Source organism: Gadus morhua, chromosome 16, assembly GCF_902167405.1.
Source record: "Gadus morhua chromosome 16, gadMor3.0, whole genome shotgun sequence".
Lineage (NCBI taxonomy): Eukaryota > Metazoa > Chordata > Actinopteri > Gadiformes > Gadidae > Gadus > Gadus morhua.
In genome coordinates, this window is record NC_044063.1 from 32378399 (window position 1) to 32389495 (window position 11097).

The 11097-nt window shown below is 43.9% G+C and overlaps 1 protein-coding gene across 1 annotated transcript in view; it reads left to right on the forward strand.

Moving 5' to 3' along the window:
- LOC115561754 (TGF-beta receptor type-2-like) overlaps positions 1 to 10838 on the forward strand; it is an 86773-nt gene extending 75935 nt beyond the window's left edge. Inside the window, 1 exon segment of the mRNA XM_030381971.1 lies at positions 10288 to 10838. Coding sequence (XP_030237831.1) covers positions 10288 to 10557 — 270 coding nt within the window. The 3' untranslated portion in view covers positions 10558 to 10838.
- The last annotated feature ends 259 nt before the right edge of the window (positions 10839 to 11097 follow it).

Here is an 11097-nt window from a genome sequence, read left to right on the forward strand (position 1 = left end):
TGCGTCTGTCTCATTAAGCTTGCTTGAAAAGCTTGCGCGCCAATGTCATTCATTTCATTGGATCACTTGCAGCCTGTGGGCGGGCAGTCCACACGTGGGGTAGAAGCTCCTGATTGGCTGAGAAGCTTTTACTCAAAGCTTTCCTCAGGCTTCTTATTGGATGAACAGCTAGAATGAAAATCACTCACTACTCACTATAGGCCTGGGTCAAAATGGGCGGGCCCGGACCTAAAATGGCTGGGCCCAATAGTATTGCCTTAGGAGCTCTGGGCTAAGCCCCTGATGTTTCAGAAACCTAGAAACGCCCCTGCCCTAGCCAATAATATGGAAGCCATTTGGGCTGTTAGGGTTGCTCCGGGCAAGCGCTATACTCGATGGTCAATGAAAAAAAGTTTCTGGAGGGCTTATTTTATGGGTTTTCATGCCGAAAAAGACCATGGGTTAAATTTTTGCCGGAAGTACACTTTAGGTTGTTTGGCTCAATGTCTGCCTCAACTCCACAAGGATAGAAACAGAGGAAATTGAACAACCCCTTTTGAAACTTATGCCGCTTTTCCACTGCATGGTACCAGCTCGACTCGACTCGACTCGACTCAGCTCGCATTTTTTGCGTTTCCACCGCGAAAACATGGTATCTGGTACCTGAAGTGGCTGCTTTTTCTAGTACCGCCTCGCTCTAGGTTCCAAGCGGCTGAGCCGATGCTAAAAGGTGACGTCGGCAGACGGCCGGCCACTGATTGGCCAGAGAGTGTGACGAAGTCACGAGAGCGACATGGCAACCATGCTGGTAACAGCCATAGCAGCGCCGCAGCCAACATATTCCACTTCTTCAACATGCCAGCTAATAATAGTAATGTTATCGATGTCCTTCATTGTTGTTATGTGGGTTCTGTCCATGTGTGGGTTGCGTACGTGTTGTTTGCGTCGCGTACAAAAATACGTCACGGCCCTTTCGCGCAGCCGACCCCGCCCACGTCCAGGAGGTACTATTTGCGGTGGAAAACGACCCGTGCTGCTACCGTGTCGAGTCGAGTCGAGCTACATGTGCGGTGGAAAAGCGGCATAAATGTGTTCCCATTTAGTAAAGCTTTGTTTTGGCCATGTCAGTATCCACACGTTACACATTTTTTATTTTGACAGCATGAATAGTATGGGATCCGGAAGGGGTGGAAACATGACAATAGAAGGCAATTTTACACTGCCAAGCCGATACGGTCCCGGTTTTGCACACCCTGCAATTTCATGCCTTTGAAAACCGAGGGGTAAAATCCCGTCGTCACAGAGCTGGCTTTCTTGGTTCACTGGAGAAGGCGAGGCTGTGCACGGAGAGTAGACCTCTATAGAATAATTTGCACAATACAAATGTTTTTCTTTTTTTTTATGATTCAAGACACTCGCATGCAAGAATGAGTGTACAGAGTTCAGGCTACAAATGAGATTAACTATTTATAAGGGCAAAAACACAAAAATATTATTTATTTTGCTGACCACTTGTTTTTATATCCAGACAAAAGCATTGTAAGGAAAGTTCCTCTGCGTCTTTCTCGTAGATCGCATCATCTTTCTCTTTGTTAAATGTGACTGCATCACCTTCTCTCAAATGATCAGCAGCTCGCGGATTTCACCGTCTCTCCTGTTAGAACAACTCATGTTGATATTGCTGCTTTGCCTCTGTTGTAGAGACAACGCAGCAACACCTACCCAACTCCCGCCCCTGGAACCGCAGAGACGTCTAATCACAAGGGTCTGAGAGGGTAAATTGGGGTGCAAACTCAGGCCGGTATATTACCTCGGTCAATGTAAACGTGTGGACCATGCCGGGAAAAAAAAGGCGTGCATCAGACTGGCATATTTGGCAGTGTGAAAACTTTTAAAGACAAAAGATACCGTAGAAACGAGGAAACCATAGCAAGCAGGTCTCCCAATAAATCACTTTTCCAGTCAGTTAATTTCATTCCTATCCATATATATATTTATACACATCAGTCGGCTAGTATTCCATTGAAATAAATCATAAATGAACAGTACATTAAATAAATAATATACTTAAACAATTAGAAGCATACATTTAGGCTAGGTTTAACATCAATGCTTTCTGAAAACAATTTCCAAACATGTAAACTATAAAAACACCTTTCCCAAAACCTGCCATTATGATGTTAATTAAAAACGGTACAGCATAATGATTTCAATAATGGCTCTTACACTTTCTCAACAAACGATAAAGGAACACTGACCATACTTAGCTCACAGAATTTAGTCAAGCTATCAAGTGTCTGTGAATTGCACAAAACTATAATCCTAAACATTCCATTGTTGATTTTGATGAGATTCAATCAAGACAAAACTCTGAAAATGTTTAAAGTAGATTAAAGGTTATTTTGACAGGTCAATCTTGATGCGTGTGGCGTTGAAGCACGAGTTAATGCCCTTATTAAATTCAACTGTGCTTTCACCTCACTTGTGTGAGTTGTCCTAATTGCGCCATTATTAGGCAAAATAATGAAATAGATATTGTAAAGGAAACTTTGTTTTGAAACTAAAATAATTATCTCTTCCGTCAATTCAAAGGATAGGATTAGACACATTTAAATTCACTTTAAGAACCCTTTTGCTAACCCTTCAAGGAACGTGATGGCCCTCAAGACATCAGATCTCCTCATTATTGTGGTAGCATGTAACATTTTAACTAGTTTGTAGCTTCAAATGATCTGGAAATATTGTCGCCGTAAAGCCTTATGGGTTGCAAAAATCTCCTTTCCTTTCGTAAAGGTTGCTCAGGAGTAAGCTATGCTTAAGATCGGTTAACGGTTGCATCGTGGCACATTTCCTAAGCATTTTTATAATTTGAACAACCTTTCCTCCAAGTATTTTTCATTTCGTTAAGGAAAGGAAATTTCTGAAGAAAAAAACAGAACCGTAGAGGCCCTGGGTGTCGGGTGTTCAATACAATATGGATGTGAAAGGGTTTTTTCACAGAGATCGCGGGTGGAGCCCTGTGTTCAGTTTGTAATGAATGTATCGCTGTATGTAAGGTTTTAAACTTCATTCGTCACTTTCAGACTTAACGGGGGAAAATAAAAAACCCTATCGGAAGAGGAAAAGGTGGGCACTTCAAGACCGCAAGACATCTAACCAATCAGGCAGCATGGCCCTCTTGCTCCTTAAACCCATCAGCCATTTCAGAGACATGGTCCTTACCGAACTGTTGGGATGGGAATTGATAAGAATTTCACGATTCCGATTCTGCTTATCGATCCGATTAAAAAATAAGTACAAATGTGTTTGTTTGTATTAAATCTCTTTAATATCTGATCAGAAGTGCGTCTAGTATTAGGAAATTGTACATTTTCAAATCAATTGGTCTAGACAAAACAAAATATGTTTGGCTTTTCAAGCCCAAATGCCATCATTATGTGCCATAAAACTAAAAACACAGACTGAAACTGTCAAGTAAGAGCTTTTGGAATGCTAACAGTGCTCATTTGCATTCAACTTTTAACAAAATTCAACTGACATAAAAAAAATGAAGGATTGATTAGACAGAGATTTATTAGATGGGCCTACCTAATAAACCGTTGGAACACACAAGACCGGAAACCATAGCAACGCCGGTAAACAAACCCCGAGAAGCCCAATCCCTTGAGAGCTCCCCACGCTATGGCCATCCGGAGGCGCACAGAGCTGTTGGCCTTGATATTATATATACAATTATATTATATTATATACTATTATATATAGAGCTCCGGGAGTCGCAAACTACGACTCCATGCTGCAGTTCACCCCGGACTGCACTGCACTGAGTTTGATGGTTGAACGCTGATTGGCTGTTACATTACACATGTCACTCAGTTGTCACGCTGTTGAACGCTGATTGGCTGTCATCACGCGAAATTCGCGTCAAAATCCACGTGAACGCGCTCGCCTGTGCATGGCGAAAGTGTGGCGCGCCGTCGCGTTTGGTGTGAACGCACAATGCGCTTCTTCCTCGGCGGCGCCATGTTTGCTGCGTTCTGAACCAAAACAAAGCAGCGTGTGTGTGACGTCATGACGCATTTGCCGCGACCGGCAGGCTTGCTAATGATTCCAAGAAATCGGTTGACTGGGCACCGGTTCTGAACAAGAACCAGTTCTCGATTCCCATCCCTACCGAACTGTAAACGTTGTTTGGTCAGGGACAGCCTTAAGTGGTAGATGGCACAATAGCCAATAGCAACCGCCAAGAGCTTTCACCCAGTTTCAAAGTAGTCTGCTGCGCTTTGTTCAGAGCTGTTGAGTGACACGCCCCCCGCTGAGCACGGCGCCTTCCCCAGCTTTACCTAAATCTGTCTCTCAGACCACTTCCTGACGTGGGAGCGGAGGCTGAGATCTGGGACTTCAACCGGAGGTGACTACTGTTAACAGCCTCTCCATTGGTGGTCAAACGGCCTCCTGCAGTCACATAGTGTACTCTACTCTAAAGCTAATACATATAAGTAGGGATGTCCGATATTGGCTTTTTTGCCGATATCCGATATGCGATATTGTCCAACTCTAAATTTCCGATTCCGATATCAGCCGATACCGATGTCGATATTTGGGTTATTTATTTTTCCTCAAACCTAATTTAGGTAACATTACATATCTCCTGTTGTGGAATTAACACAACATGCTTAATGTTATTGTGATGCCCCACTGGATGCATTCTTGAATGTAACAAGGCTTTCCAAATGTTAACATTGTCTGTGCAAAATAAGAAAAATACTTCAACTTAATTTAAGGGAAAAGTGCCATGTTTATTTTTATTTTTTTAATGGTCTCAGACAACAGTTTGGATTACACTCTCCCTGAGATAATCTTGACAATGCCCACAACAAATAGGGCAAACTTGACTTCACAAATGATAAAACATTGTACCTGAACAACTATGTGCAACATAGCAGTATGTTTCTTTAACTAAAACTCAATAACCTTAATTGAATAAATGCACAAATATGAGTCAATTACAATGTGCACTGTACTGCACAATTTTGAAAACATTTATTTGAGCTATAAATAAAAAAAAAAAAAAGAAATCGGTTTTAAGGCAAAAAAAATCCGATACCGATATTGACCGATATTACATTTTTATGCTAATATCGGGCCGATAATATCGGTGGGCCGATAATATCGGACATCTCTACATATAAGTCTTCTATAGTCTACTGTACTCTAGTCTCATGAGTCAGAGATGTATGATGACAGACAAGCCTCAATGCAGGCCAACAGTGTTGACAAGCCCCCTCCCCCAGCTAACACCACAGCAACTACGAAGTGTGATCACCCTCTGGAAAACAGCCTGCATTGTTCCCAAAAAGAACCTGCCCAGTGAGCTGAACGACATCCAACCGGTGGCGCTAACGTCACAACTGATGAAGACATGGTAGCGGCTCTCCCTCAACCTGCTCAGGTCTCAGGGGCAACATGCCCAGGACTCCTTATAGTTTTCCTACTTAAAAAAGGTTAGTGTGGAGGATGCTGTCCTTCACCTCAAACACCAGGCCCACTCACATCTGGATAAGGGGAGTGGCACGGTATCTTTCTGGACTTTTCATGTGCCTTCAATACCATGCAAACCCTTCTGCTTCAGGACAAACTGGCCAAAATGCGAGTGGACCCCTGCCTGGTGCCTTGGATTTCCAGCTAGCTCATTGACAGACCACAGTAGTTCAGGCTGAAGGACATTATGTCTGACACTCTGGTCAGTAGCACAGGAGCACCACAAGGGACTATTCTGGCCCCTCTATTCTTCACCCTTTACACCACCTTCTGTTACAACTCTGAGCTGTGTCACATTCAGAAGTCTTCTGATGACAGGGCCATTTCGGGATGTATAAGGGGTGATAGTGAGGAGGAGTACAGGAGTCTTGTGAGGGACTTTTCCATCGGTTGCCACACAAACCACCTGCAGCTCAACACGTCGAAAACCAAAGAGCTGGTCATAGACTATGGGAAGCCCAGACCATGTCCTGGACCAGTTCAGATCAAGGGGGCAATAGTTGAGAACGTTGTATCCTATAAGTACCTCGGGTGTGGCTGGACAACAAGCTTAATTGGGCACGCAACACAGATTATCTGTACCGGAAAGCCCAAAGCAGACTTTACTTTTCTGCGGAGACCGCAATCATTCAACATCTACTGGAAACTCCTGTGGTTGTTCCTCCAGTCTGTGGTCGCAAGCGTTCTATTCTACGCTGTGGTTTGCTGGGGGGCAGCATATCTAAAAAGGACTCATTGAGGCTGGACAAGCTGATCAGGCTGGCCGGCACCGTGGTTGGTATGAAGCTTGACTCTCTGGTGACACTGGCAGAGGAGAACATCCAACAAACTGCTGGCTATTCTGGACATTGTCAGCCATCCTCTGAACACTGTCATCAGCAGAAGCGGTTTTGGGCACGGGCGAAGCGGGCAGTCGCCCGGGGCAGCATTTTTTCATGACACATTGGGGGCGGCATGGCTCACGAGCACTGAAAAAAAAGAAAAACATCTGCGCCGCAAAGCGTTTTTCTATTGGCGAATTGGCAAATTGGCAGAGGTGGGGGTAAGTCACTCATGTGCAAGTCACAAGCAAGTCTCAAGTTATAACCTTCAAGTCTCAAGCAAGTCCCAAGTCACTGTGGTGAGAATCAAGCAAGTCACAAGTCAAGTCATTGCTCAGGTCAAGCAAGTCACAAGTCAAGTCATACAAAAATCTGATCATCTAACCCAGTTTCCACATTTAAAAATCGGTAGAGTGAGTGGTTTATAAGTTGAGTTTTATTTCAACATTAACAATAAAAATGTCTTAACATTAACAATAACTCAAACTATTCAAAACATTCCAAAACCATTATGTGAATAGGCCCAAAACTGAAGGCAGCTCTGTCCATCACAAATGTCCAGGTAGTGGTTCAACTGAATTTGGGGACTGGAACTTGAACCCTCTTAATTTTTTTGCGGTATGCTGAGAACAGCCCAGTCTGACGCTCTGGCTCTGACGGTGTAATTTTACTTGAAAATTACTTGAAATCATTATTATAACACACTTACAGCCACTGAGTTAGAAGTAGCCTACTGACATGAAAATCGTACTGCACTCCCCCTCCCCCGCTCCCCGCGAGTGACCACTTCGTGCACGTGCACGTACTCAAAGCTTGTGACCCAGAGCAAGCTTCTGTTTGTTGTTATCCTGCGGTAGCTACTGGAGCTAGCTAACTAGCTAATCAACATTTGGACCTAGCACTAGAAGACAACCCTAAACTCCAACCTAGCTAGCCTGGCTCACTCTCGCGCATCTGTGTTCGCGCTCTTGCGTGATTGCGCGTCCATGTTCTTGGAATGGGTGGAGTCAGAGTCAGCGTTGAACGAGAGGGGGTAGGACCATTTGAGTTGTGTATTTTTAAAATCGGCTGGCGTATCGCAAATCCCATATCCAACATTTAATCTAACTTTAAAAAAGTCATTTCGAGTCATCTGTCTCAAGTCTAAGTCAAGTCTCAAGTCATGAAGACCAAGTCAAAGTCAAGTCGAGTCTTTTATCAGTGTTAGTCAAGCAAGTCTCAAGTCCTCAAATTTGCGACTCGAGTCTGACTCGAGTCAAGTCATGTGACTCGAGTCCCCCATGTCTGCAAATTGGCGCCCCCTGCAGCTGCTAGTGCCCCTGCTTGCTGAGAAGGTGCCGCGCACAGAAGCTGTGCGAGAAGGGAAAAGGGGAGGCGGGGGCGGGGGACAGTTAATCTCTGGGTCTCCCATATGGAACGGCGGGGAACGGGGGATCCACTGTATAGAGAAATACTCTAATGGAATTAGTGGGCTAAAGTCAGTCACACCTTCGACTCATTTTTCGTTCATATTATAAATACAGGTTTAATACAGGAACAGGTACTGTTTAGTGCAGAATTGTGTTCATTGATTCGCTTAAGTGTGTTATTCAAATGTACTATTTAAGGATTTGTACAATTGAGAAATATAATTTTGGAGAGGGTCCGAGAGGGTCCGAGAGGGTCTGAGAGGGGCGCTCGGAGGGGGTCTCGCCTGGGGTGTATTCATTGTAGAACCGCCACTGGTCAACAGCAACCGGGGGAGCTCGTTCAGTGATCCTTCTCCCCAATTGCAACACCAACAGACTGAAAAACTCCTCTGTCCCCCGAGTCATTAAACTGTACAACACCTCACTGGGAGGTAGGCGGCCGCAAAGGGGACAGAGGACGGGGAGGAGCACCAGGCCTGACCCACCACCCACTACATAAAATAACATTACATATCAACAGGGCTCTACAGTGCGCCCATTTCACTCACATTTGTGAGTGAATATTTTGGCGTGCGAACGAGAAAAACAAAACAGGAGCACGCGTGCGAGTGACTTCTCCTTAACACTAACGCTTTAATACATTAACCTAACTACTTTTTCATGTAAAATGTAAAGTTACGCGCAACTACTGAAAATATGGTAACGAAACATAGTTCCTTGTTCAATTCGGCACTTCAGGCAGTGTGCTATTGCACGCTGGCACACAGCACGCGCGCCTGCGTGCTGGCCTCGCGCCTGCGTGCTTACAGTCCCTTCACGAGCTCTCATTCCACACCGTACGAGACAGATGCTGGTAGCGTGAAGCTGTCTCCGCATATCAGACATTGCTTCCGCAGGCATTTTCCAAAGCCAGTCCTTATGAGAAAATACCAGCAGTGGAATGAGATAACAAACGGCGTCACTGTTTACCTGTGTAAGGACATGGTTCCCTTTCAAAATGTCGATAGAAAGGGCTTTAAAGAGATGGTCAAAACACTCGATCCCAGGAACACGTTACCTGCCTGCACACATTTCAGCCAAATTGAGATGCCAAAACTATACGGCAAGGTCCTCAAGCAAGTGGAGAAACAAATCCATACTATTAAACATTAGTGTGTTTCAGAGATGGAAGTAACTTGAATTAAAAAAATATATATATATGCAATTTTGCTGCCTTACCAATATTTTACCCCTTCAGAAGCATTTATATCGAAATTAGAAGATAAAATTAACATAGGTACCGTCATATAATACCGTTACTGTCTATGCCTCAAATCATAGGGGTATACATTTTAGTCCATACCGTACAGCCCTAATTTGAAGGAACTATCAATATCAATCTTTTTGGAGCAAAAACAACAGCTATTTGTTTGCTTGATTCAACTAACGTTAGCTACCACTTTTTTGATGTGATAAAATTTACAATAACATTGTATTTTTAGGACCGAGTCAACGCCGAGTAGGCCTACTGCACGAACGTAGACCTTGCATAAAGTCAGTAATTTCTAATAAAATAGAGCTATTTAGATAAATAATCTGGCATGGGTGCTGTCCTAGGCTAATACACCATCATCAAATTTATGCATAATAAAGGGCTACATTTTCCAAGTCTGTCATTTGAAAACTATCCCTTTTGTTGTGTGCTACAACCGCTGTATTTTATATTCACGCTAAATCCTATCCAGGGTAGCTTAGAATTCGAGTAGCCGTGTATCCAATCAGTCCTTGGACCGATGATTCCCCCCCCATTGCAATTTCTGCAAGCTAATAAATGTTCTGAACACAAAGCTATTGTGCCCCCATTTTTATTTCTGTTCTCCTACATTTTTTAACTAAGGGGCACGAGTGCTCCTGAAAAAAAAGGTTAGCGTAGAGCCCTGCATATCAAACACAACTTGGTTTGTTACACTGTTTTTTGCACTGTTGTTATGTACTGTTGAGGACTCCCCGGCTTGTGAACAATTCTTCTGTACTATTTCACTTGTATATTTTTGCCCTGCATATATATTTTTTATATGTTTAGCATTTAGTATTTAGCATTTAGTACTTTTGCACAGTATTTACTATTATTATATTTGTTAAATGGTGTTTGCTGCTGGTGGAAATGCATTTCCTGAGTGATTAATAAAGTTCCTATCTGTATATCTACCTTCAGGGATCTGTAAGTGCGTATTTGGCACACGCAACTCGGCTGGCACTAGTGAACTGTAAAGAAGTGTGTGGAAGGGCTTAAATCAACACAATGTAAAAACACTGCTTAAATCCCCTACTGAAAGCTTCATCGACTCCTATAAATTAGTTTCTGCTCCGTAGAAATCTCCATATAGGAACAGGAAACAGGACGTAACCCTTTCGGCTTCTGCTTTCCAGCCTGAGCTCTGTGTCGTCTCTCTCCCCAAAAGATCTGCCATTAAATTGTTGAATCTCCTCTTCTCTAAAACCAGTCTGCTCCTCTTACTCTCTTCTCTGCTCCTCTAACTCTTGTGTCCTGCGGTCCGCAGGGTATGGGGGTCCTGTGCTCCACTATCATCGAGTGTTGGGACCACGACCCAGAGGCCCGGCTCACAGCCCACTGTGTGGTGGAGCGCTTCAAATTCCTGGATGAGGAGGGGAGAGGAGGAGAGGAGGAGCAGACACCAGAGGAGAGGAGAGAGGAGAGGAGACCGACTCTGCTCTCTGCTCCTCTCCGTCTATTCCCAAAGGAGCCTGCACGGTTCCTCTTTCCGCACCCTGAACCTGTGCCCTGTACCTCGACCCGAGACCCTCCCTGACCCCATCCCCAACTAATGGGACCACAGATGCCATGAGCCTCTGGGGGAACAAGACAGACATCCTGTCAACTAGGTCATTAGTCTGACGAAAGAGCAAAAGGCAAAAAAACTATAAATACTTGTACAACAATCTTCCCTATAAACATAGTTTATATACTTGTCCAACAGTAGAACATGACTGAGATGTAAGGAGTACATGACTGAGTTTTTCCTGTTTATGAATCCATGAATCAATGTAAATGTTTATGCGTCCATCATTTACCTAAATGTTTCTGAATCCATCCAACTAGTCCAAATGTTTGTCAATGATATCCAGCCGTGCTGGACTGTCCACACACTTGAATGGATCATCGGGGTGACCATAAGTCCTATTTTAGTAAGTGGAAGGAGCTGGTCTCCGCCACGAAGCCATCGCCTGTGTGTACTGCTTTTTTTTGTCCTTTAACACAAACGATACAACCCGGTATCACGCGATCGCGTGCTCATGCGCACAAACGTTAATCTATTGAAGCGTGTTCCAGAGTACGATAGTCCGACTTT